This window comes from Engystomops pustulosus, chromosome 8 (genome assembly GCF_040894005.1).
Source record: "Engystomops pustulosus chromosome 8, aEngPut4.maternal, whole genome shotgun sequence".
In the NCBI taxonomy this organism is placed as follows: domain Eukaryota; kingdom Metazoa; phylum Chordata; class Amphibia; order Anura; family Leptodactylidae; genus Engystomops; species Engystomops pustulosus.
Genome location: NC_092418.1, coordinates 14174886 through 14202863, shown reverse-complemented (window position 1 = coordinate 14202863; position 27978 = coordinate 14174886). Strand labels below are relative to the sequence as shown.

General features: G+C 49.9%; 3 protein-coding genes across 4 annotated transcripts in view; 2 read left to right on the top strand and 1 right to left on the bottom strand.

Annotated features, from left to right (window-relative positions):
- Positions 1 to 27978, bottom strand: part of LOC140074694 (galanin receptor 2b-like) — an 84389-nt gene that overhangs the window by 21394 nt on the left and 35017 nt on the right. The window lies entirely within an intron of this gene.
- Positions 165 to 4787, top strand: LOC140074692 (uncharacterized). Its single transcript, XM_072119775.1, has 2 exons — positions 165 to 1499; positions 3350 to 4787. Exons 1-2 carry the CDS (start codon positions 338 to 340, stop codon positions 3439 to 3441), a joined length of 1254 nt encoding a protein of 417 aa, XP_071975876.1. The 5' UTR covers positions 165 to 337; the 3' UTR covers positions 3442 to 4787.
- SEPTIN12 (septin 12) overlaps positions 21127 to 27978 on the top strand; it is an 84225-nt gene continuing 77373 nt past the window's right edge. Inside the window, exon 1 of one of the 2 annotated variants that reach the window (XM_072119778.1) lies at positions 21127 to 21254. Coding sequence is in view for 1 of the 2 variants with exons in the window: in XM_072119776.1 (XP_071975877.1) it covers positions 22597 to 22651 (55 nt within the window). In the remaining variant the exon portion in view is untranslated. Of the gene's footprint in view, positions 21255 to 22436; positions 22652 to 27978 lie in introns of those variants that run through there. The other variant, XM_072119776.1, reaches the window with a different exon arrangement.

The window sequence follows — 27978 nt, the reverse complement described above, 5'->3', positions numbered from 1 at the left end:
GGGTCAGAACCTAGAGACCGAGATCAGTGCGGGTCAGAACCTAGAGACCGAGATCAGTGCGGGTCAGAACCTAGAGACCGAGATCAGTGCGGGTCAGAACCTAGAGACTATACTCCTGCTCAGCCCGCAGGCTGTTTAAGCCGGGGGGCTGCAGGACTGGCTGTGCTCCTTACATCAGGAGTACGGCCCCTCCTGCTGCCCTTTAACCCGGGCCACTGATTGGTAGCCCAATTTGGCCACTGGGTGGCAGTGGCCTGTGGGATATTAAAGCTTGAGCGCGGAGCTAGCCCTTCCTCTTTGGACTGCTCCGCGCTCAAGAGACATTGGCCCCGCAAGTATGGCGGACCCTGCTTTGCTAGCTTTGCTGGAGGAGAAGTTGAGGAGAGAGGGCTCCGGCTGGCTGACCCCCTTGTTGGTCCAGCCGGATCCCTCTGCTCCCGTGTCAGCTGCTCCGATTCCCCCTCAGTTAGGTGCCCGTCCTGCACGGCGCAGTCGTGCGCCGTGCAGGCTTAGCCCATCCCCCATAAAGAAGCGGAGCCGAGTGCGGGGTCCGTCGCTGACCCCTGCCTCGGTGCCGCCGGCAGCAGAGCGCACGCTGCGCTCTGCTAAATCAAAGGGTCGCGCCTCCGCTGCGGCTGGCAGTCGGCCAGCGGCGGAGGTGATCGCCCCGTGCGGGGAGGGGATGTGGAGCACGTCTGCTCCTACATCCCCTCATCCGGACAACCTGGCTGTGCCTGCGAGCACAGTGCAGGTTGCAGATGCTCCCCCTGCTGGTCCTCCGCCCAAACAGCCTGGCAGATTAGCTAGAGGGTTTGGGCTGGGGGCCAGCTCTTCTAATGTGGTGCCATCTGCCCAGTTTCAGGAGTCCCCCCAACCCTCACAAGTGATAGTGACGGCGCAGCCGCCTGCACCAAACAGCACACTGCCCTCCTCACACACATTCACCCCGCCCCCTCCCCCGCCACTTCCCCCCCCCCTGTCGGATGCCGCTGGGGCGGGCGATAGGGAGTTTAGTTGTGAACCTGCGAATCGCCGGTACGCAGTTTCTGTGGCCGGTGATTCGCGGGCCCGTTATGATAGGAGTTGTAGCCGCTCCAGCGTCGCCCGCAGCTGCACGGTATTCCCGCAGCGCAGGGGTCGCTCGAGGGCTGGGTCACATGCGTGCAGTCCGGAGGTACGGTGTAGGCACCGATCCCGCTCGGCTCGTTCTTTTTCCCGCTCATCCTATGCAAGCAGACGGCGGTCTAGGTCTCATGGTAGAGACAGCAGGTGTTCTGGTGGAACCAGCTGGGGCCGGACATATTCCAGGCGCTCTTCGTCCTCGTCCAGTGGTGGTTACACCCGCTCCCGAGACAGGCGGTCAAGGAGATGGCAGCGCATTTCTTCTCCTCATGGGGTGGAAGACGCGAGGGTACCTCCCACGGCTCCTCTGGCTGCGCAGCCCAGCACTACTGTGGCGCCTCCTCCTGTTCCGGGGTCCCAGGTCCCTGCTACGACCGGTGAGTTACCTTGTGATAATGCATGGCGTAAAGCTTCGGTTGCAGGTGATGATGTTGTTGGTGCACTAAGAGCGGTTTTGACAAAGATGGAGGCTAGTGCTGCAGGTGTATCTCCAGGGGTGACGATGTTGCCGCCTGAAGCGTTGGGGTCAGCTGGTGTTTTGTTCAGAGATTCTTATTTTTGTGGTGTAGCCCCGTTGGGCACACGGGTTGCAGCTGACCTTAGGGAGAAAATTGTTAAATTTGAATACGTTGACATCTGGACATTGATTTCGCCTGAACAGCTGACGGTGGATAAGGAGAGAATTTTGGTGAAGGGTGAGGATAAGAAGCCGAAGGTGGCTAGGACTTTCGGCAACTGGCTACAGGCCTTTGCGGTGATGGCAAGTATTATAGTTCGGCAGAAGCCTGGATGTGCACAAGATCTTTTTGTATACTTGGATACTATTTATACTGCCCAGAAGCTACACGGAGGCTCAGCCTGGTGGAGATATGATGAGGAGTTTAGACGCCGGTTAGCCGACAGACCGGAGGTGGGTTGGGCGACTAAGGCGACTGATGTGTGGATACAATTTATGATGTCACAGAAGCCTCAGGCCCCCTTTCTTTCGGGTGCCGTCTCGGGCTCTGAGTCTGGGGCGGCTTCCAAACGTCCGGGATCCTGCTGGCTTTTCAATGAAGGCCACTGTCGCTTCTTTGCATCCTGTAAATTCAAACATGAATGTTCCATTTGTGGAGGAGAGCATTCTGCCCTCAGATGCTTCAAGCGCCAAAGACCCCCCTCAAAACCGACTGTTGGTGGCAAGGGGGAGGACGCCGGTGCTGGTGCAAAGGATGCGTCTGTGGCTAGACAGCTACCATCTGAGGCAGGAGGAGAAGGTGTTGCTTGATGGTTTCACGCATGGTTTTGTTATTCTGTTTGTGCCGAGCACGGGTTTTTACAGTTGTCAGATAATTTGAAATCGGTTAGGGATAATGAGCAGTTGGTGCTTGAGAATTTGTTAAAAGAGGCAGAAATGGGCAGAAGGTCTGGCCCCCTTTTTCGACACCACCATTTGAGAACCTACGGGTGTCTCCGTTGGGTTTGGTCCCGAAAACAGAGTCGGGAAAATTCAGGTTAATTCACCATCTTTCTTACCCAGCAGGTGACTCGGTCAATGACGGCATCCCCAGGGAGGAGGTGGCGGTTTTTCTTATTTCTCCTTGGACTAGGCGGTAATGTTGGTCAATAAGGCTGGCTCTGGGGCTATTATGGGCAAATGAGACACAAAGGATTTACGGGTAAAATTGCTGCCAAGGGAGGTGGGAGAAAGAGCCGGTCAGCAAGGATACTCGTCGGCCGGTTTCGTTTGCGTTGCTGCAGCGATTGTGCATGGCGGCCGCGGATATATGCTTTTCTCCATTTGAGGCGTTGTTGTTGCGATGCAGTTATGTGCTGGCTTTCTTTTGCGCCTGCGGGTCAGTGAGTTGGTTGCCGCATAGGGCCGCGCTCCGGCTAGCTTGGGTGAAGGAAACATTTCTGCTAGTGGGGGTTTTTGTTAAAGTGCATGTCCGGTAGTCTGAAACTGACATATATGGCAACGGGTGTTCGCTTTCGGTGGGTAGTCTGGGAAGCCCCCCCCTCACAAAATTCAGTCTATTTCGCTTTTCCGGAAGGCGCTAGCGGCGGTGGGTGTCCCAGCGTCGGAATACGGGTCCCATTTCTTTCCGTCTTGGCGCGGCGACAACAGCAGATGCGGCGGGGCTCTCCGACGGAGATATTATGCGGCTTGGCAGGTGGAAGTCGGTCTGTTTTCAAACGGTATGTTTCGTCCTAATTTGTTTTTGGATTAATTCTTTGTTTCTTTTAGGTGGCAGTCAACTGACGGTGTGGTTGGTCACACCAACCACATTCATATATTTTGGGCGGCGAGAAGGGCAGCGGTGCGCCCAGGAGGGCTGAACTTGGGCTTTAGCAACGCGGATTTGTCATCGAGGGGAGTTAAAGGCCTGAAATGGCTTCAAGTCCTGCTGGAGGTGGTGGAGATCAGCAGGTCCTCCCCGGGTCCCACGGTTCTGGTGATTACATGCCGAAGGAAATGATATGCGCTCTACACAGCTGTGTTGTTTTCTGTGATAAAATCGGACATTGAGCGCTTCTCGGTTTTCTTCTCGGACTTAGTTGTAGTATGGTCTGAAGTTGTGCCCAGAGTTATCTGGAATGGTGCCCGTGCTCCCGATTCCATTGAGGGGGCGCTACGCATGTTACACATGCGGGTTGCCCGTTTGGTGCGGTCCAGATGCGGTGTCGTCATTTGTCACAGGCAGTTAGAAGGGGACAATGTTATGAGGTAAGATGGTGTCCATTTCAATGAGATCGGCCTTGATATTTTTCTATCGGGTCTCCAAGATGACATTGAGAGGGCCCTATTCCTGTGGTGTGGGGGTCGGAGCACAGTGTAGGGGTACACTGTTCTCCTAGTGGCCTGTGGTGGAATTTTGACCCTCTCGGTTTTAGCCCAAATCACCTGACAGACCAACTAGGACATGCCCCCGCGGAGGCGGGGCCCGGCATGCAAGGTGAAAAATTTGGGTAAAGGGTCCGGGTTCCCCCCACAGGTCGGTGATTTTATTTCTGTTAAGCAATAAAGCTGTGGCCGACCCCCATCTTTTTTCTTCCAAAACGGTGTCTTGTGTCCTCTTTTGGGTTGTGGGACGGGTGGTATTTGAAGTTGGGGGCTTAGGCATTAGTACAGCCAGTCTGCTCAGCCCGCAGGCTGTTTAAGCCGGGGGGCTGCAGGACTGGCTGTGCTCCTTACATCAGGAGTACGGCCCCTCCTGCTGCCCTTTAACCCGGGCCACTGATTGGTAGCCCAATTTGGCCACTGGGTGGCAGTGGCCTGTGGGATATTAAAGCTTGAGCGCGGAGCTAGCCCTTCCTCTTTGGACTGCTCCGCGCTCAAGAGACACCCGCCCACCCTCCCTAGTTTTTGTATTTTTGTATTTTGTATTACAAGTTATGTTTATTTGGTTATTGTTATTTTAATTCGTTGGTGTTTGTTGGTAGTCACAGCTTGGCCTGTGGTGGAATTTTGACCCTCTCGGTTTTAGCCCAAATCACCTGACAGACCAACTAGGACATGCCCCCGCGGAGGCGGGGCCCGGCATGCAAGGTGAAAAATTTGGGTAAAGGGTCCGGGTTCCCCCCACAGGTCGGTGATTTTATTTCTGTTAAGCAATAAAGCTGTGGCCGACCCCCATCTTTTTTCTTCCAAAACGGTGTCTTGTGTCCTCTTTTGGGTTGTGGGACGGGTGGTATTTGAAGTTGGGGGCTTAGGCATTAGTACAGCCAGTCCTTCTGCTCAGGACCTGGAGCGCTGGATCATGGCTGGAGGAAAGCCACATCACAGCCGGTCAGGTCCTACATCACTTCTGACCAAGATCTCATGATCTAAATCACTGCCGCTCTGGATCTAAAGAGCTCAAACTCTGCTGACCAGGACCTAGAGGACAGGAGCTCGTCCACAGCTGGTCAGATCCTTGATCATCGCTGGTTAAGACCTAGATTCTTGCAGATCAGAACTCCGAGATTTAGAATCAGGACCTTGAGCACCAGAAATGGAAACCTTTAGATGAAGAACCTGAATCACGGATTTGGTCCTGAATTCAAGAGACCTTGAATCTCAACTTTTCAAGCCTGCTAAACAAGAGATCAAGATCCATGACCCCCAACCTGAACCCTGAGAGTCCAGAACATCAACCAACAATCCCAACAACAAGTATTTGGAGATGTAGGAGAACCTCATGTGTTCTATGACTCAAGCGTCAAGACCCAGGTCATTCTTGACTCCTGGTCAAGACTTTATGGCCCAGAAACCAGTTTTTGGAGTCTTTCTGTGACTTGGGGAAATCTTTTATCACTTTAGACTCTAGACACATCCAGAACATCATCTGCTACTTTCATTAGTAATTAGATTGTTCCATCCCAAAGGGTTCTAGAGTAATCACAAAGGTAGCACAGAATCTGGGAGTGCTCCCTGCTAGTCTACTGAGGAACAGTCATCATTCCTTGATGCTTACTTAAAGTTCTCCTATAAGTGTCATCCCTTTAAGAAAGCACAACGGAGATCATGTAGAGTGCACCCCCCCCCCCCCCCAATATGAATTGGTTCTAGATTGCAGCTCATTGCTCTCCACTTAATCTCATAGATCAGGCAGAATCGATGCTGAACCCGTGAACCTCGCGCCTCAGGTGTCTACTTAGTGTCGGGAGCTTGGAGGACGGAAATAAATGGGTTTTATAGAACATGGAGGGCGACATCACCAAAATATTAATTATACATCGCAGTCAATATGAAGAGGGAGAAGTGATAATGTAAGGAGCACAGGACCTTCTGGACGGGACAATATGAGGAGGTAGAAATGAGCGGCCACGTCTGGGGTCATCCAGGATCCATCCCTTGTCATATCAGAGGCTCAGAGCGCTGCTCCACAGCTGACTGTGGTCAGTGCCGGTACTGCAGCTCAATAACTCCGGATCCCTGCACTGCCCTTCCCTGAGTGTATGCTGGTCCCTTACTATCACTGCCCTTCCCTGAGTGTATGCCGGTCCCTTACCATCACTGCCCTTCCCTGAGTGTATATGCTGGTCCCTTACTATCACTGCCCTTCCCTGAGTGTATGCCGGTCCCTTACTATCACTGCCCTTCCCTGAGTGTATGCCGGTCCCTTACTATCACTGCCCTTCCCTGAGTGTATGCCGGTCCCTTACTATCACTGCCCTTCCCTGAGTGTATGCCGGTCCCTTACTATCACTGCCCTTCCCTGAGTGTATGCCGGTCCCTTACTATCACTGCCCTTCCCTGAGTGTATGCCGGTCCCTTACTATCACTGCCCTTCCCTGAGTGTATGCCGGTCCCTTACTATCACTGCCCTCCCCTGAGTGTATGCCGGTCCCTTACTATCACTGCCCTTCCCTGAGTGTATATGCTGGTCCCTTACTATCACTGCCCTTCCCTGAGTGTATATGCTGGTCCCTTACTATCACTGCCCTTCCCTGAGTGTACGCCGGTCCCTTACTATCACTGCCCTTCCCTGAGTGTATGCTGGTCCCTTACTATCACTGCCCTTCCCTGAGTGTATGCTGGTCCCTTACTATCACTGCCCTTCCCTGAGTGTATATGCTGGTCCCTTACTATCACTGCCCTTCCCTGAGTGTATATGCTGGTCCCTTACTATCACTGCCCTTCCCTGAGTGTATGCTGGTCCCTTACTATCACTGCCCTTCCCTGAGTGTATGCTGGTCCCTTACTATCACTGCCCTTCCCTGAGTGTATGCTGGTCCCTTACTATCACTGCCCTTCCCTGAGTGTATGCTGGTCCCTTACTATCACTGCCCTTCCCTGAGTGTATATGCTGGTCCCTTACTATCACTGCCCTTCCCTGAGTGTATATGCCGGTCCCTTACTATCACTGCCCTTCCCTGAGTGTATATGCCGGTCCCTTACTATCACTGCCCTTCCCTGAGTGTATGCCGGTCCCTTACTATCACTGCCCTTCCCTGAGTGTATATGCTGGTCCCTTACTATCACTGCCCTTCCCTGAGTGTATGCCGGTCCCTTACTATCACTGCCCTTCCCTGAGTGTATGCCGGTCCCTTACTATCACTGCCCTTCCCTGAGTGTATGCCGGTCCCTTACTATCACTGCCCTCCCCTGAGTGTATGCCGGTCCCTTACTATCACTGCCCTCCCCTGAGTGTATGCCGGTCCCTTACTATCACTGCCCTCCCCTGAGTGTATGCCGGTCCCTTACTATCACTGCCCTTCCCTGAGTGTATGCCGGTCCCTTACTATCACTGCCCTTCCCTGAGTGTATGCCGGTCCCTTACTATCACTGCCCTTCCCTGAGTGTATGCCGGTCCCTTACTATCACTGCCCTTCCCTGAGTGTATGCCGGTCCCTTACTATCACTGCCCTTCCCTGAGTGTATGCCGGTCCCTTACTATCACTGCCCTTCCCTCAGTGTATATGCTGGTCCCTTACTATCACTGCCCTTCCCTGAGTGTATGCTGGTCCCTTACTATCACTGCCCTTCCCTGAGTGTATGCTGGTCCCTTACTATCACTGCCCTTCCCTCAGTGTATGCTGGTCCCTTACTATCACTGCCCTTCCCTGAGTGTATACGCCGGTCCCTTACTATCACTGCCCGGCTCATCCTGGTGTCTCATCAGATAGTAAATAATACCGCCATATGTGCACGCAACATGTTACCACAGCGCCACCTGCTGCCTGTCAGAGGAGGCTGCAGAACCTAGAATGAACCTGTTATATCACTATCATATCCAGTATGACTGAGCTCTTACCCAGTGCGTCCTGTATTATGGGGCTCTTACCCAGTGCGTCCTGTATCACGGGGCTCTTACACAGTGCGTCCTGTACCACGGCTCTTACACAGTGCGTCCTGTATTATGGGGCTCTTACCCAGTGCGTCCTGTACCACAGAGCTCTTACATAGTGCGTCCTGTACCACGGGGCTATTACACAGTGCGTCCTGTATCACGGGTCTCTTACACAGTGCGTCCTGCGTTACGGGGCTCTTACACAGTGCGTCCTGCATCACGGGGCTCTTACACAGTGCGTCCTGTATTATGGGGCTCTTGCATAGTGCGTCCTGTACCACAGAGCTCTTACATAGTGCGTCCTGTACCACAGAGCTCTTACATAGTGCGTCCTGTACCACGGGGCTCTTACACAGTGCGTCCTGCGTCACGGGACTCTTACACAGTGCGTCCTGCGTCACGGGGCTCTTACACAGTGCGTCCTGCGTCACGGGGCTCTTACACAGTGCGTCCTGCGTCACGGGGCTCTTACACAGTGCGTCCTGCGTCACGGGGCTCTTACACAGTGCGTCCTGCGTCACGGGGCTCTTACACAGTGCGTCCTGCGCCACGGGGCTCTTACACAGTGCGTCCTGCGTCACGGGGCTCTTACACAGTGCGTCCTGTACCACGGGGCTCTTACACAGTGCGTCCTGCGTCACGGGACTCTTACACAGTGCGTCCTGCGTCACGGGGCTCTTACACAGTGCGTCCTGCGTCACAGGGCTCTTACACAGTGCGTCCTGCGTCACGGGGCTCTTACACAGTGCGTCCTGCGTCACGGGGCTCTTACACAGTGCGTCCTGCGTCACGGGGCTCTTACACAGTGCGTCCTGCGTCACGGGGCTCTTACACAGTGCGTCCTGCGTCACGGGGCTCTTACACAGTGCGTCCTGTACCACAGAGCTCTTACACAGTGCGTCCTGTACCACAGAGCTCTTACACAGTGCGTCCTGTACCACAGAGCTCTTACACAGTGCGTCCTGTACTACGGGGCTCTTACAGAGTGCATCCTGCATCACGGGGCTCTTACACAGTGCGTCCTGCATCACGGGGCTCTTACACAGTGCGTCCTGTGTCACGGAGCTCTTACATACTGCGCCATGTATCATGGGGCTTGCATCTCCTGCCCCCAGAGTTCTTCCATATAATAGTGGGATCCAGCTGTGACTGTCAGCTCTCCGCTCCACTCCCTACCAGAGCTGTCATCCTGGGCAGCACATGACAGCAGCCACAGGGGAGCCGCTCACTGACATGCGTCAGAGCTACTACCCGCAGGAGACCATCCATTGTGCATGGGGACATCACACACGTCATCTTAAAGGGGTCCTCCAGGGGTTCCTAATGCTTCAGCATTGTGTAATAAAATGACTCAGTATCCCGTCCTCTGCTTGCTTTCAGGGAATAGAAGAAGTCTCATTTATAGGACAAGTTTACAGATATTCATGCCAAGTATTAAAGGGGTGTTCATCCCGATTATCCTGCGGAGAGGCCTTTAATGTTAGCGCCAGTTATACATGACACTGCCACCTGGTGGCCAGAGGGGTCTCCACCTGCTATACACTCTATCTACCACTAGGTGGCGCTGCCATACTGCAGGTGATATGGAGGGGTCACTTATACAATGTATTCAGAGCCATCAGCAGGAGGACGGCTCTGATCATGGGAGGTGAGCTGCAGTAACCAGGCTCCACCACTACATAGAGAGAGGCGCTGTTCTTACACCTCAATTACAAGAGACCTAGACCCCAAATCAACCTCAAAATCTCATAAATAGTCAGCAGCAGTGATCAGAGGAAGCGATGAGAAGATGTAACCTGTATAATAGTAGTAAGTGTAGTAATAGTGTAGTAGGTGTAGGGCGCTCGCTGTGGTGTTCGTTGCAGTGTGCCAGGACAGTGATTAATGTGCCCCTGGAGCTGCGGTGTCTGCGGGGCAGGGAGGTGCTGGCAGATATTCATAGGGAAGCAGCTTCTGTGTATTTGGCAGAGAATGAGGATCCACATAAAACCGCAATATACAAACATTTCACCTACCGCCACAGTGTGATGGATGTACAGACACACCCAGGGGGTCCGACAGCTCAGCACCAACACCAGTACCAGAACACACGAGAATATATCACACACAACCCACCATTATACCGTAATACACCGACCTATCAATTATATCACTGCAGCCCGGGAGAGAACCAGAACAGCCATATATACAGTATATACCACACATAGGAGGGAATACAGAGGTTATATTATATCACAATATAGCGGCAGTATTATAGTAGTTATATTCCTGTACATAGGGGGCAGTATTATAGTAGTTATATTCCTGTACATAGGGGGCAGTATTATAGTAGTTATATTCTTGTACATAGGGGGCAGTATTATAGTAGTTATATTCCTGTACATAGGGGGCAGTATTATAGTAGTTATATTCTTGTACATAGGGGGCAGTATTATAGTAGTTATATTCTTGTACATAGGGGGCAGTATTATAGTAGTTATATTCTTGTACATAGGGGGCAGTATTATAGTAGTTATATTCCTGTACATAGGGGGCAGTATTATGGTAGTTATATTCTTGTACATAGGGGGCAGTATTATGGTAGTTATATTCTTGTACATAGGGGACAGTAGTATAGTAGTTATATTCCTGTACATAGGGGGCAGTATTATAGTAGTTATATTCTTGTACATAGGGGGCAGTATTATAGTAGTTATATTCTTGTACATAGGGGGCAGTATTATAGTAGTTATATTCCTGTACATAGGGGGCAGTATTATAGTAGTTATATTCTTGTACATAGGGGGCAGTATTATAGTAGTTATATTCTTGTACATAGGGGCAGTATTATAGTAGTTATATTCCTGTACATAGGGAGCAGTATTATAGTAGTTATATTCTTGTACATAGGGGGCAGTATTATAGTAGTTATATTCCTGTACATAGGGGGCAGTATTATAGTAGTTATATTCTTGTACATAGGGGCAGTATTATAGTAGTTATATTCTTGTACATAGGGGGCAGTATTATAGTAGTTATATTCTTGTACATAGGGGGCAGTATTATAGTAGTTATATTCTTGTACATAGGGGCAGTATTATAGTAGTTATATTCCTGTACATAGGGAGCAGTATTATAGTAGTTATATTCTTGTACATAGGGGGCAGTATTATAGTAGTTATATTCTTGTACATAGGGGGCAGTATTATAGTAGTTATATTCTTGTACATAGGGGGCAGTATTATAGTAGTTATATTCCTGTACATAGGGGGCAGTATTATAGTAGTTATATTCTTGTACATAGGGGGCAGTATTATAGTAGTTATATTCCTGTACATAGGGGGCAGTATTATAGTAGTTATATTCTTGTACATAGGGGGCAGTATTATAGTAGTTATATTCTTGTACATAGGGGGCAGGCTTATAGTAGTTATATTCCTGTACATAGGGGGCAGTATTATAGTAGTTATATTCCTGTACATAGGGGGCAGTATTATAGTAGTTATATTCTTGTACATAGGGGGCAGTATTATAGTAGTTATATTCCTGTACATAGGGGGCAGGCTTATAGTAGTTATATTCCTGTACATAGGGGGCAGTATTATAGTAGTTATATTCTTGTACATAGGGGGCAGTATTATAGTAGTTATATTCTTGTACATAGGGGGCAGTATTATAGTAGTTATATTCCTGTACATAGGGGGCAGTATTATAGTAGTTATATTCTTGTACATAGGGGGCAGTATTATAGTAGTTATATCTTTGTACATAGGGGGCAGTATTATAGTAGTTATATTCTTGTACATAGGGGGCAGTATTATAGTAGTTATATTCCTGTACATAGGGGGCAATATTATAGTAGTTATATTCTTGTACATAGGGGGCAGTATTATAGTAGTTATATTCCTGTACATAGGGGGCAGTATTATAGTAGTTATATTCTTGTACATAGGGGGCAGTATTATAGTAGTTATATCCTTGTACATAGGGGGCAGTATTATAGTAGTTATATTCTTGTACATAGGGGGCAGTATTATAGTAGTTATATTCCTGTACATAGGGGGCAGTATTATAGTAGTTATATTCTTGTACATAGGGGGCAGTATTATAGTAGTTATATCCTTGTACATAGGGGGCAGTATTATAGTAGTGATATCCTTATACATAGGGGGCAGTATTATAGTAGTTATATTCCTGTACATAGGGGGCAGTATTATAGTAGTTATATTCTTGTACATAGGGGGCAGCATTATAGTAGTTATATTCCTGTACATAGGGGGCAGTATTATAGTAGTTATATTCTTGTACATAGGGGGCAGTATTATAGTAGTTATATTCTTGTACATAGGGGGCAGTATTATAGTAGTTATATTCCTGTACATAGGGGGCAGGCTTATAGTAGTTATATTCCTGTACATAGGGGGCAGTATTATAGTAGTTATATTCTTGTACATAGGGGGCAGTATTATAGTAGTTATATTCTTGTACATAGGGGGCAGTATTATAGTAGTTATATTCCTGTACATAGGGGGCAGTATTATAGTAGTTATATTCTTGTACATAGGGGGCAGTATTATAGTAGTTATATTCTTGTACATAGGGGGCAGTATTATAGTGGTTATATTCTTGTACATAGGGGGCAGTGTTATAGTAGTTATATTCTTGTACATAGGGGGCAGTATTATAGTAGTTATATTCTTGTGCATAGGGGGCAGTATTATAGTAGTTATATTCCTGTACATAGGAGGCAGTATTATAGTTATATTCTTGTACATAGGGGGCAGTATTATAGTAGTTATATTCTTGTACATAGGGGGCAGTATTATAGTAGTTATATTCTTGTACATAGGGGGCAGTATTATAGTAGTTATATTCTTGTACATAGGAGGAAGTATTATAGTAGTTATATTCTTGTACATAGGGGGGCAGTATTATAGTAGTTATATTCTTGTACATAGGGGGCAGTATTATAGTAGTTATATTCCTGTACGTAGGGGGCAGTATTATAGTAGTTATATTCCTGTACATAGGGGGCAGTATTGTGGTAGTTATATTCTTGTACATAGGGGGCAGTATTATAGTAGTTATATTCTTGTACATAGGGGGCAGTATTATGGTAGTTATATTCCTGTACATAGGGGGCAGTATTATAGTAGTTGTATTCCTGTACATAGGAGGCAGTATTATAGTAGTTATATTCTTGTACATAGGGGGCAGTATTATAGTAGTTATATTCTTGTACATAGGGGGCAGTATTATAGTAGTTATATTCTTGTACATAGGGGGCAGTATTATAGTAGTTATATTCTTGTACATAGGGGGGCAGTATTATAGTAGTTATATTCCTGTACATAGGGGGCAGTATTATAGTAGTTATATTCTTGTACATAGGGGGCAGTATTATAGTAGTTATATTCTTGTACATAGGGGGCAGTATTATAGTAGTTATATTCCTGTACATAGGGGGCAGTATTATAGTAGTTATATTCCTGTACATAGGAGGCAGTATTATAGTAGTTATATTCTTGTACATAGGGGGCAGTATTATAGTAGTTATATTCTTGTACATAGGGACAGTATTATAGTAGTTATATTCTTGTACATAGGGGGCAGTATTATAGTAGTTATATTCCTGTACATAGGGGGGCAGTATTATAGTAGTTATATTCTTGTACATAGGGGGCAGTATTATAGTAGTTATATTCTTGTACATAGGGGCCAGTATTATAGTAGTTATATTCTTGTACATAGGGAGAAGTATTATAGTAGTTATATTCTTGTACATAGGGAGCAGTATTATAGTAGTTATATTCTTGTACATAGGGGGCAGTATTATAGTAGTTATATTCCTGTACATAGGGGCAGTATTATAGTAGTTATATTCTTGTACATAGGGGGCAGTATTATAGTAGATATATTCTTGTACATAGGGGGCAGTATTATAGTAGATATATTCTTGTACATAGGGGGCAGTATTACAGTTGTACTCTGTGACAATTACCTCTTCTTTATACAGAACAGATTATAAACATACGTGGAATACCTCAGATTTCGCAATTTAGCAACATCATACAATGTGTATTGCTTCTCTTGCAGTATTCATTAATTTCCACTTGGTGGCGCTGTGTACAGTTAAACTGTAGAACTTGCATTATTATTACTATGTATATTTATATGAAGAGACAGAACATTTATGGCCATAGTAGAATAATACCGCCATATCATGCTTATACAGGATGTCTGGATGTTTGAGGGCTTGTGTCCTGGTTAATAAGTGACAGATCTTTATTATAATTGCATCTCCTTCCCACCATGGGGTGCCCGTCCATTCCTAGAGGGGCATAGCACCCCCCTATCCCTATGATGGGTGGTGGTCCAAGCTGTTGGGGCCAGTCTGATCTAGATGTATTGATGTTCAGGAGAAGTGATATTTGCAGGTGGATGTGATTTGTTGCTTTCTGTTATCAGCCCCTATCAGTGTCCCTTAAAGGGATGAGTGGCAGCTAGTGCAGTGCCCCCTCCCTATGTTCTACATCTATGTAGCTAAGACATCATATGTGACTGACATCCCTTGTATAACGCTCCTGCACTATTATAAGCTGCCTGGCCCTTTATCCTCATCTCAGCTTATTACCCCCCCCCCCCCCCCCCCCCCCCCCCCCGACTGTAATAATATCCTGTTCCAGGACAGCGCAGTCACAGACAAAGCCAGGATTGTGCCGAGCAGCGGGCACCTGTCCTGGTACAGCACGGGCACAGGGGAGGCACACTATAGGCCTGTGATACAGTCTTCTGAGCGGTGTATCTAATCCTATCCCGTGTGATACTGTCTGCTGAGTGGTGTATCTAATCCTATCATGTGTGATACTGCCTGCTGAGCGGCGTATCTAATCCTATCCTGTGTGATACTGCCTGCTGAGCGGTGTATCTAATCCTATCCTGTGTGATACTGTCTGCTGAGCTGTGTATCTAATCCTATCCTGTGTGATACTACCTGCTGAGCTTTGTATCTAATCCTATCCTGTGTGATACTACCTGCTGAGCTTTGTATCTAATCCTATCCTGTGTGATACTACCTGCTGAGCTGTGTATCTAATCCTATCCTGTGTGATACTCTCTGCTGAGCTGTGTATCTAATCCTATCCCGTGTGATACTGCCTGCTGAGCTTTGTATCTAATCCTATCCTGTGTGATACTGTCTGCTGAGCTGTGTATCTAATCCTATCCTGTGTGATACTGTCTGCTGAGCTGTGTATCTAATCCTATCCCGTGTGATACAGTCTGCTGAGCGGTGTATCTAATCCTATCTTGTGTGATACTGTCTGCTGAGCTGTGTATCTAATCCTATCCTGTGTGATACAGTCTGCTGAGCTGTGTATCTAATCCTATCCTACGTGATACAGTCTACAGGACCACTGTATGTGTCTACCATATGAGATCCTATCTACTAAGCCATTGTATCTAAGCCTTTCAGGTGTGATACAGTCTCCCCATTGTATATGTGACCATGTATCTCAGCTGTTTATCTGCGCCCCCTCCCTCCTGTGCATTAGCAGACTGGTGCTAACAGATGCAGCTGTGATACGGCGCCCCCCAGGCCTCATTCACACCTCTGTGCCAATGTCTGCCCCCCTCCCCCTGGCCAGGACATCCAGGACACAGCTGGGGACGAGGCGCCTGATATCATGTGTCATACCCCGAGTGACATCATCCTGGCACCGCTGTGATCCCTGCAGCACCAAATGGGACCGACCCCCAGAGGTATCACTACAACAAACCCGGATCTGCCAGCACCGGTTATAGCGCCCTGCATGGTATAGGATGGTGCCTGGTGGTTGTAAATACAATGTGTGGCAATATTAATAATTTTATGTAGGGCGGTTTTACAAGGTATATGGTTATTTATACAGTGTATAGCTGTATTATTTTTATGAGGTATAGCAGTATAATTTATATAGTGTATGGTGGTATTATTTATACAGTATATGCTGTTATTAGTTACAGTGTATAGCAGTACTTTTTATACAGTACATGATGGTAATATTGTTGCAGTGTATGATGGTATTATTTATACTGAGTAAGGAAATATTATTTATATTTTAGAGGATGTAAAGAGGGACAAACTTCGTTTGCAGTGCACCATAGCACCTCTACCTATAATAAATAATTATCAGCCTCCTTCTGGCACCGCCTATAGCACCCTGTCTCAGTGGGGTCCTGCACAATAATATTCCCCACATGTCAGGTCACAGGGGCGCGGAAGCCACTCACTAGTGATGTCATAAGGGGGACTCTACCTGAATCAGCTTTAGTGATGTCTCCACGTGGAAATATCCAGCAGCAAGGAAGGGTCAGGATACCCTGACCCGCCACCGGAGCTCCCTTTATCCTCTCCTGACCCAGCTGGGCTCGCCTCATCCTCTCGTGACCCAGCAGGGCTCGCCTCATCCTCTCCGGACCCAGCTGGGCTCGCTTCATCCTCTCCTGACCCAGCTGGGCTCGCTTCATCCTCTCCTGACCCTGCTGGGCTCGCCTCATCCTCTCCTGACCCAGCTGGGCTCGCCTCATCCTCTCCTGACCCTGCAGCGCTCGCCTCATCCTCTCCTGACCCTGCAGCGCTCGCCTCATCCTCTCCTGACCCAGCTGAGCTTGCTTCATCCTCTCCTGACCCAGCTGAGCTTGCTTCATCCTCTCCTGACCCAGCTGGGCTCGCCTCATCCTCTCCTGACCCAGCTGGGCTCGCCTCATCCTCTCCTGACCCAGCTGGGCTCGCCTCATCCTCTCCTGACCCAGGTGGGCTCAATTCATCCTCTCCTGACCCAGCTGGGCTCTCCTCATCCTCTCCTGACCCAGCTGGGCTCTCCTCATCCTCTCCTGACCCAGCTGGGCTCGCTTCATCCTCTCCTGACCCAGCTGGGATCGCCTCATCCTCTCCTGACCCAGCTGGGCTCGCCTCATCCTCTCCTGACCCAGCTGGGCTCGATTCATCCTCTCCTGACCCAGCTGGGCTCGCTTCATCCTCTCCTGACCCAGCTGGGCTCGCTTCATCCTCTCCTGACCCAGCTGGGCTCTCCTCATTCTCTCCTGACCCAGCTGGGCTCGATTCATCCTCTCCTGACCCAGCTGGGCTCGCTTCATCCTCTCCTGACCCAGCTGGGCTCTCCTCATCCTCTCCTGTCCCAGCTGAGCTCGCTTCATCCTCTCCTGACCCAGCTGGGCTCGCTTCATCCTCTCCTGACCCAGCTGGGCTCGCCTCATCCTCTCCTGACCCAGCTGGGCTCTCCTCATCCTCTCCTGACCCAGCTGGGCTCTCCTCATCCTCTCCTGACCCAGCTGGGCTCTCCTCATCCTCTCCTGTCCCAGCTGGGCTCGCCTCATCCTCTCCTGACCCAGCTGGGCTCGCCTCATCCTCTCCTGACCCAGCTGGGCTCGATTCATCCTCTCCTGTCCCAGCTGGGCTCTCCTCATCCTCTCCTGACCCAGCTGAGCTCACTTCATCCTCTCCTGACCCAGCTGGGCTCTCCTCATCCTCTCCTGACCCAGCTGGGCTCGCTTCACCCTCTCCTGACCCAGCTGGGCTCTCCTCATCCTCTCCTGTCCCAGCTGAGCTCGCTTCATCCTCTCCTGACCCAGCTGGGCTCGCCTCATCCTCTCCTGACCCAGCTGGGCTCGCTTCATCCTCTCCTGACCCAGCTGGGCTCTCCTCATCCTCTCCTGTCCCAGCTGAGCTCGCTTCATCCTCTCCTGACCCAGCTGGGCTCTCCTCATCCTCTCCTGACCCTGCAGGGCTCACCATCATCCTCTCCTGACCCAGCTGGGCTCTCCTCATCCTCTCCTGACCCAGCTGAGCTCGCTTCATCCTCTCCTGACCCAGCTGAGCTCGCCTCATCCTCTCCTGACCCAGCTGGGCTCGCTTCATCCTCTCCTGACCCAGCTGGGCTCTCCTCATCCTCTCCTGTCCCAGCTGAGCTCGCTTCATCCTCTCCTGACCCAGCTGGGCTCTCCTCATCCTCTCCTGTCCCAGCTGAGCTCGCTTCATCCTCTCCTGACCCAGCTGGGCTCTCCTCATCCTCTCCTGACCCTGCAGGGCTCACCATCATCCTCTCCTGACCCAGCTGGGCTCTCCTCATCCTCTCCTGACCCAGCTGAGCTCGCTTCATCCTCTCCTGACCCAGCTGGGCTTGCCTCATCCTCTCCTGACCCAGCTGGGCTCGCCTCATCCTCTCCTGACCCAGCTGGGCTCGCTTCATCCTCTCCTGACCCAGCTGGGCTCTCCTCATCCTCTCCTGTCCCAGCTGAGCTCGCTTCATCCTCTCCTGACCCAGCTGGGCTCTCCTCATCCTCTCCTGACCCTGCAGGGCTCACCATCATCCTCTCCTGACCCAGCTGGGCTCTCCTCATCCTCTCCTGACCCAGCTGAGCTCGCTTCATCCTCTCCTGACCCAGCTGGGCTCGCCTCATCCTCTCCTGACCCAGCTGGGCTCGCTTCATCCTCTCCTGACCCAGCTGGGCTCTCCTCATCCTCTCCTGTCCCAGCTGAGCTCGCTTCATCCTCTCCTGACCCAGCTGGGCTCGCTTCATCCTCTCCTGACCCAGCTGGGCTCGCCTCATCCTCTCCTGACCCTGCTGGGCTCTCCTCATCCTCTCCTGACCCAGCTGGGCTCTCCTCATCCTCTCCTGTCCCAGCTGGGCTCGATTCATCCTCTCCTGACCCAGCTGGGCTCTCCTCATCCTCTCCTGACCCAGCTGAGCTCACTTCATCCTCTCCTGACCCAGCTGGGCTCGCCTCATCCTCTCCTGACCCAGCTGGGCTCGCCTCATCCTCTCCTGACCCAGCTGGGCTCGCCTCATCCTCTCCTGACCCAGCTGGGCTCGATTCATCCTCTCCTGTCCCAGCTGGGCTCTCCTCATCCTCTCCTGACCCAGCTGAGCTCACTTCATCCTCTCCTGACCCAGCTGGGCTCTCCTCATCCTCTCCTGACCCAGCTGGGCTCGCTTCATCCTCTCCTGACCCAGCTGAGCTCGCTTCATCCTCTCCTGACCCAGCTGGGCTCGCTTCATCCTCTCCTGACCCAGCTGGGCTCTCCTCATCCTCTCCTGTCCCAGCTGAGCTCGCTTCATCCTCTCCTGACCCAGCTGGGCTCTCCTCATCCTCTCCTGACCCTGCAGGGCTCACCATCATCCTTTCCTGACCCAACTGGGCTCTCCTCATCCTCTCCTGACCCAGCTGAGCTCGCTTCATCCTCTCCTGACCCAGCTGAGCTCGCCTCATCCTCTCCTGACCCAGCTGGGCTCGCTTCATCCTCTCCTGACGCAGCTGGGCTCTCCTCATCCTCTCCTGTCCCAGCTGAGCTCGCTTCATCCTCTCCTGACCCAGCTGGGCTCTCCTCATCCTCTCCTGTCCCAGCTGAGCTCGCTTCATCCTCTCCTGACCCAGCTGGGCTCTCCTCATCCTCTCCTGACCCTGCAGGGCTCACCATCATCCTCTCCTGACCCAGCTGGGCTCTCCTCATCCTCTCCTGACCCAGCTGAGCTCGCTTCATCCTCTCCTGACCCAGCTGGGCTCGCCTCATCCTCTCCTGACCCAGCTGGGCTCGCCTCATCCTCTCCTGACCCAGCTGGGCTCGCTTCATCCTCTCCTGACCCAGCTGGGCTCTCCTCATCCTCTCCTGTCCCAGCTGAGCTCGCTTCATCCTCTCCTGACCCAGCTGGGCTCTCCTCATCCTCTCCTGACCCTGCAAGGCTCACCATCATCCTCTCCTGACCCAGCTGGGCTCTCCTCATCCTCTCCTGACCCAGCTGAGCTCGCTTCATCCTCTCCTGACCCAGCTGGGCTCGCCTCATCCTCTCCTGACCCAGCTGGGCTCGCTTCATCCTCTCCTGACCCAGCTGGGCTCTCCTCATCCTCTCCTGTCCCAGCTGAGCTCGCTTCATCCTCTCCTGACCCAGCTGGGCTCGCTTCATCCTCTCCTGACCCAGCTGGGCTCGCCTCATCCTCTCCTGACCCTGCTGGGCTCTCCTCATCCTCTCCTGACCCAGCTGGGCTCTCCTCATCCTCTCCTGTCCCAGCTGGGCTCGATTCATCCTCTCCTGACCCAGCTGGGCTCTTCTCATCCTCTCCTGACCCAGCTGAGCTCACTTCATCCTCTCCTGACCCAGCTGGGCTCGCCTCATCCTCTCCTGACCCAGCTGGGCTCGCCTCATCCTCTCCTGACCCAGCTGGGCTCTCCTCATCCTCTCCTGACCCAGCTGGGCTCTCCTCATCCTCTCCTGTCCCAGCTGGGCTCTCCTCATCCTCTCCTGTCCCAGCTGAGCTCACTTCATCCTCTCCTGACCCTGCTGGGCTCTCCTCATCCTCTCCTGACCCAGCTGGGCTCTCCTCATCCTCTCCTGACCCAGCTGAGCTCGCTTCATCCTCTCCTGACCCAGCTGGGCTCTCCTCATCCTCTCCTGACCCTGCAGGGCTCACCATCATCCTCTCCTGACCCAGCTGGGCTCTCCTCATCCTCTCCTGACCCAGCTGAGCTCGCTTCATCCTCTCCTGACCCAGCTGGGCTCGCCTCATCCTCTCCTGACCCAGCTGGGCTCGCTTCATCCTCTCCTGACCCAGCTGGGCTCGCTTCATCCTCTCCTGATCCAGCTGGGCTCGCTTCATCCTCTCCTGACCCAGCTGGGCTCGCCTCATCCTCTTCTGACCCAGCTGGGCTCGCCTCATCCTCTCCTGACCCAGCTGGGCTCTCCTCATCCTCTCCTGACCCAGCTGGGCTCTCCTCATCCTCTCCTGACCCAGCTGGGCTCTCCTCATCCTCTCCTGACCCAGCTGGGCTCTCCTCATCCTCTCCTGTCCCAGCTGAGCTCTCCTCATCCTCTCCTGACCCAGCTGAGCTCACTTCATCCTCTCCTGACCCTGCTGGGCTCTCCTCATCCTCTCCTGACCCAGCTGGGCTCTCCTCATCCTCTCCTGACCCAGCTGAGCTCGCTTCATCCTCTCCTGACCCAGCTGGGCTCTCCTCATCCTCTCCTGACCCTGCAGGGCTCACCATCATCCTCTCCTGACCCAGCTGGGCTCTCCTCATCCTCTCCTGACCCAGCTGGGCTCGCTTCATCCTCTCCTGACCCAGCTGGGCTCGCTTCATCCTCTTCTGACCCAGCTGGGCTCGCTTCATCCTCTCCTGACCCAGCTGGGCTCGCTTCATCCTCTCCTGACCCAGCTGGGCTCGCCTCATCCTCTTCTCACATGATTGATGCTTTGTACTATAAAGTAGTACAATCACTGCCTAGTAAATCTCGTGATCCTTTCATATCCCTACAAGAAAGCAAGAATCCAGGGAGCACAGAGCACAGCAGTGAGAGGACAATCTCAGACAAACTACTTCCTTCTTCCGCCATGGTTGGCAGGTAATACAGTAATGATGTAGTATATGGGATGGATGGAAGAAGGTACCTATCATTTATTGCTGTGGATCGTGGTGAGGACAGAATTTAGGATCCACATCAGAACCAAACTGATGGTGCTGTGGTTTTGGACCCTTGTGGAATGGCAGTGGGATTATGGCTGCGGTTCAGCAACGCAGGCTGATACCAGAGAGAATAGAACACACACTACGTTCCTGCATCAGCCTCTACTTAGTATGAAGTGGCTGATAACAGGGAGCAATAGAGCACGTGGAAACATTGAAGAGGTTCTCCAGCGACACACAAGTTAGCCCCTCTCCACAGGACAGAACGGGGGTCCGCTGTACCTGTCGTTGCTTGAGCTGAATAGAGCAGCCGGGGAACATGCGCCTATGTCTATCTCAGTGATGGATATCTCCATCAGCGCCATATAGATGAATGCAGCAGCCGGCGCATGCGCAACCAGCTACTCTGTTCATCTTGAGCTACAGCAGGGGGTACAATGGATCCCTATTCTCGTGATCCATGGGGGTCCCATCACTGAGACCCCACCGATCAGCAAGTTAGACCCTATCCTATGGAAAGGAGCTAACCTGTATGCTGCTGGAGAACCCCTCTAAGTCCTCTGTCTCTGTTCTGCAACAGCAACTGTCCTGCAACTTTGTTACAATGTATCAGTGCAGTTGTATCCCAACCGATAAGATCAACAGAGGCAGCACAAACCTCTCTCCTGTCCAGAGCTTTTGTTGCAATGTATCAGTGGATGAAGTATGTTTCCATTATGATTATCCAAGCTGGATACAATTGTAACAATATAGTGTCATCGCCTTCCAGGCCACTCACTGACTGCAAGCAGAGATCTGGAAAATGGTCAAGAAGTGATAGAAAAAGTTTCTTAGAAAGCAGCAGAACTGTCACACACAGGCCGCATTGTTCTGCACACGTCACGCAGGGGACAATGGGGACTCTCTGCATTTATATTTCTCAGCAGGGAAAGAGTTAAACAAGAGAGATCCCAGATTTGGCTGAGCCCCCTCCTCCTCCTCCCAACTTCCAGATGTGCTGATCAAATAAGTTACAGAGAGAGGATGGGGAATCCTACAAGGTATGTGGTGGGGGGGAGTAACTGATCCTCATCATCTGGAGGAGGGGACTACTGCTCTACCTCCCTCCAGAGCTGCAGCCACAGGGCACAGTGTGCAGAGCACAGCAGTGTGAGACATACAGGGGGATCACTCTACAGTCACCCTCACATGTGGGACGTCGCCTTGTCTGGCCCCGTCATCTGAGTATCGCTGTACAGGGGGCTTATTCCTACCCAGAGTGCACCAGGAGGGGGGCCAGGATGTCTCACTTATCGGTCAACGACCACTTGGAGGGGATCCTCTCCGACTTTGAAGGTAAGGAGCAGTTGTCTGTAATAGAGATGTAGCAGAGCTGAATTTCTGATTTAACTTTTAAGCAAGATCCTGGAATACAGAAGTGTATGTGACAAACCCAGCACTGCTGCATCTGAAAAGTTTTACTTTTTTTGTGTCTGAGCTAAATAGATCTGCTGCATCCTGTCCCACAAACTTTTTTTTGCATCCGATAAAATGAACCCGCTGCATCTAAAATACTCTGAGCACCGCTACATCCGACCCACTCAGCACCGCTACATCCGACCCACTCAGCACCGCTACATCCGACCCACTTCGACCCACTCAGCCCTGCCACTCCTGACCCCCTGAGCTCCGCTACATCCAACCCACTGAGCTCTGCCGCTCCTGACCCACTGAGCTCCGCTACATCCAACCCACTGAGCTCTGCCGCTCCTGACCCCCTGAGCTCCGCTACATCCAACCCCCTGAGCTCCGCTACATCCAACCCACTGAGCTCTTCCACTCCTGACCCACTGAGCTCCGCTACATCCAACCCACTGAGCTCTGCCGCTCCTGACCCACTGAGCTCCGCTACATCCGACCCACTGAGCTCCGCTACATCCGACCCACTGAGCTCCGCTACATCCGACCCACTGAGCTCTGCCGCTCCTGACCCACTGAGCTCCGCAACATCCAACCCACTGAGCTCCGCTACATCCAACCCACTGAGCTCTGCCGCTCCTGACCCACTGAGCTCCGCTACATCCAACCCACTGAGCTCTGCCGCTCCTGACCCACTGAGCTCTGCCACTCCTGACCCACTGAGCTCTTCCACTCCTGACCCACTGAGCTCCGCTACATCCAACCCACTGAGCTCCGCTACATCCAACCCACTGAGCTCTGCCGCTCCTGACCCACTGAGCTCTGCCACTCCTGACCCACTGAGCTCCGCTACATCCAACCCACTGATCTCTGCCACTCCTGACCCACTGAGCTCCGCTACATCCAACCCACTGAGCTCTGCCACTCCTGACCCACTGAGCTCCGCTACATCCGACCCACTGAGCTCCCCCGACCGCCTCATAAAACAAATGAATGTTTCTTCTAAACTTAGCTCTGCTGCACACAACAATGTGAGCTCTGCTATTTCTGACCCAGTCTTCTAGGCTATGGCAGTGTGTTAGTCATCCTGCCACCCCTGATGACCCTAGACATAGGGATTCCCCAGAGATCTCACTCCCAGGTGACGTGATGTATGTGGGACTACAAGTCTCAGCATGTCCTGTCACCCATTGTAATTTGAATGTATAATTATGCTAAAGGATTAAAGACGTTTCGGAGACTTTTCTGGCCCCCTGTCACACATAGAACATATTCCTGCATTGTGGCCCCTGGCATCTGCCCTGGGGGCCCCTGGTGTGGGCACTAGCTCTATGTTACATGGCTGCATTTAACCTCTTGCATGCTGATATGTGACTGTGGTCCCCGGGGTATGGGTGAGGTGCCTGCTGGTGTCTGAGCATCTGCAGCTTTCTGACCTTTATATATCACACTGCTTGCTGTATGTGAATGGAAATTAACAATGTTTACCTTTTCAGCTGAGGGTCTGTTACTCTGTATTCAGTGTAGACTGTAAGTAGTGCGGCATAAACTTCACCAGGGCTCGACCCTACCTATACTCATGTGCCTCAACAAATTAAAGGGAACCCGTCATCAGGTGTGACCATGTAGACTGCAGCCAGTGTAGTGTTGCTGAAGAGATGTGTAATGAGACATTTGTGTATGTAAGTTAGTAGAAGCAGGACTGTGATACATGGTTTATATTCCCAGATTGTATGGGCAGTGTTTCCTCACACTGCTATGCTCTGTGCTCTCTGCACAAAGTGTTAGGTTTTGTCCCTGGAGAGATGTGCAATCAGACCTCTCTGTATGTTGTTAGTAGCAGCAGGACTGTGATATATGGATTTATATTCCAGTTTTGTACTGGGGGGTGTCCTCACACTGCTGTGCTCTGTGCTCCCTGCAGCCAGTGTTAGGTTTTGTCCCTGGAGAGATGTGTAATCACTTTGTGTATGTTGTTAGTAGCAGCAGGACTGTGATATATGGATTTATATTCCAGGATTGTAGCACTGGGGGCATGTCCTCACACTGCTGTGCTCCTGGCTCTCTACATAGAACTCCTCTACATCCCCACCTACCGTCGGGTTCCCATAATCAGCTGTGTGAGCAGGACTCTGTTACAGTGTGGTTCCATTCACTGACAGTAAACACAGGTCTTTTAGTGCTGCTTTTCTTGGAGAGGGGATTTTTCTCACTCTTCTCTGTACATAAATGAGGGAAATGCAGTCTCCTTCCATCATTACACCCGCCCCCACACTGTAATTATCTCTCACTCATTAAGAGGCTTTCATCTAATTTGCATAAACAAACAGTGGGGCCCATTAGGAGGAAATTACCGCCTACACAAGAATGCATCCTTCACGGCCAGGTGACATGTATACATTAGCACTAGGACCCTCCGACTCCACCTAATGGCCGGGCAGGGTATTGCACTACATCCAGGCCATTGTGGTGACTGCGGTTGATACAAGTTTATAATGTGATGTAATGATGTTTATGTTACAATTGTTACATTTCCTTTATAAGGGGGAGACAATGTAAGAAGAAGGAAAATGGAAAGTGCCCTCCCACCCCTCAGGGGGCCGCATGTCAGACCCCCCACCACATGTATGTGCGGCTGTGTCCTGACACGCAGTGTGTACAGATATGAGGGGATTTCTGGCTCTTTTGTCACTGTTTGTCTTATGGCTCGCACCCCTCCCCTCCCCCATTTGTTGTCTCTTTGATAAGTACAAGATGGAGAAGAAGGAGACAACTGCAGAAGGTTTCTCCACTTCAGACCCCCTATTTGTAAACACAAACATGAAAGCCCCCCAGCCTGGGGGCCACACTGCATGTCATCAAGCAGTTGTTTCCTGGCCATATGGGGGTCATCCTCTGCTCTTCTGGGGAGCGTCAGGGATATCTGACAGGGGAGGGGCCCCGAATCAGGAGACATAACATCTGGAGTCAATTGTCACATCTTATATACCCATCCTCTATCACATGGACCCCAAGACGTCACCATCCACAGACTATTGTCTTTGTCTCTGCTCCAAAATGCTAAAAATAATACCGTCACCTAGTGCTCAAATAACAGGGTCATACTCTATGCTCTATGACGTCTACAATAACCAAATATACAAAATACTTTATAGTCTCCTTCTTAATACTACCATAGAGTATACAGATAATACTACTATATAGTATCCTCCGAAATACTGCCAGAGTGTACAAATAGTACTACTACACAGTATCCTCTGTATTAGTTGTACACTCTATGGTAATATTACTGAGGATACTGTATAATAGTAGTATTTGTACACTCTATGGCAGTATTTCTCAGTAATACTGCCATCGTGTACAAATACTACTACTACTACTACTATAAGAGTATCCTCAGTTATACTACCATAGAGTGTAAAATTCTGCTATTATAGAGTACTCTCAGTAATACTTCCATAGCGCAACATGCTACCACTATACAGTACCCTCAGTAATACTGCTATAGAGTGTAACACACTACCACTATACAGTATCCTCAGTAATACTGCTATAGAGTGTAACATACTACCACTATACAGTATCCTCAGTAATACTGCTATAGAGTGTAACATACTACCACTATACAGTATCCTCAGTAATACTGCTATAGAGTGTAACATACTACCACTATACAGTATCCTCAGTAATACTGCTATAGAGTGTAACATACTACCACTATACAGTATCCTCAGTAATACTGCTATAGAGTGTAACACACTACCACTATACAGTATCCTCAGTAATACTGCTATAGAGTGTAACACACTACCACTATACAGTATCCTCAGTAATACTGATATAGAGTGTAACACACTACCACTATACAGTATCCTCAGTAATACTGATATAGAGTGTAACACACTACCACTATACAGTATCCTCAGTAATACTGCTATAGAGTGTAACATACTACCACTATACAGTATCCTCAGTAATACTGATATAGAGTGTAACACACTACCACTATACAGTATCCTCAGTAATACTGCTATAGAGTGTAACATACTACCACTATACAGTATCCTCAGTAATACTGCTATATAGTGTAACACACTACCACTATACAGTATCCTCAGTAATACTGCTATAGAGTGTAACATACTACCACTATACAGTATCCTCAGTAATACTGATATAGAGTGTAACACACTACCGCTATACAGTATCCTCAGTAATACTGCTATATAGTGTAACATACTACCACTATACAGTATCCTCAGTAATACTGCTATAGAGTGTAACATACTACCACTATACAGTATCTTCAGTAATACTGCTATAGAGTGTAACATACTACCACTATACAGTATCCTCAGTAATACTGCTATAGAGTGTAACATACTACCACTATACAGTATCCTCAGTAATACTGCTATAGAGTGTAACACACTACCGCTATACAGTATCCTCAGTAATACTGCTATAGAGTGTAACACACTACCGCTATACAGTATCCTCAGTAATACTGCTATAGAGTGTAACATACTACCGCTATACAGTATCCTCAGTAATACTGCTATAGAGTGTAACATACTACCACTATACAGTATCTTCAGTAATACTGCTATAGAGTGTAACATACTACCACTATACAGTATCCTCAGTAATACTGCTATAGAGTGTAACATACTACTACTATACAGTATCTTCAGTAATACTGCTATAGAGTGTAACATACTACCACTATACAGTATCCTCAGTAATACTGCTATAGAGTGTAACATACTACCACTATACAGTATCCTCAGTAATACTGCTATAGAGTGTAACATACTACCACTATACAGTATCCTCAGTAATACTGCTATAGAGTGTAACATACTACCGCTATACAGTATCCTCAGTAATACTGCTATAGAGTGTAACATACTACCACTATACAGTATCTTCAGTAATACTGCTATAGAGTGTAACATACTACCACTATACAGTATCCTCAGTAATACTGATATAGAGTGTAACATACTACTACTATACAGTATATTCAGTAATACTGCTATAGAGTGTAACATACTACCACTATACAGTATCCTCAGTAATACTGCTATAGAGTGTAACATACTACCACTATACAGTATCCTCAGTAATACTGCTATAGAGTGTAACAAACTACCACTATACAGTATCTTCAGTAATACTGCTATAGAGTGTAACATACTACCACTATACAGTATCTTCAGTAATACTGCTATAGAGTGTAACATACTACCACTATACAGTAT

Excerpts from the sequence above, each read along its gene's own strand:
- LOC140074692 (XM_072119775.1), top strand. The coding sequence starts at position 338 with ATGGCGGACCCTGCTTTGCTAGCTTTGCTGGAGGAGAAGTTGAGGAGA. Across the intron at positions 1,500-3,349 it reads CCAGGTCCCTGCTACGACCG|GTGGCAGTCAACTGACGGTG; the intron begins GTGAGTTACCTT and ends TGTTTCTTTTAG.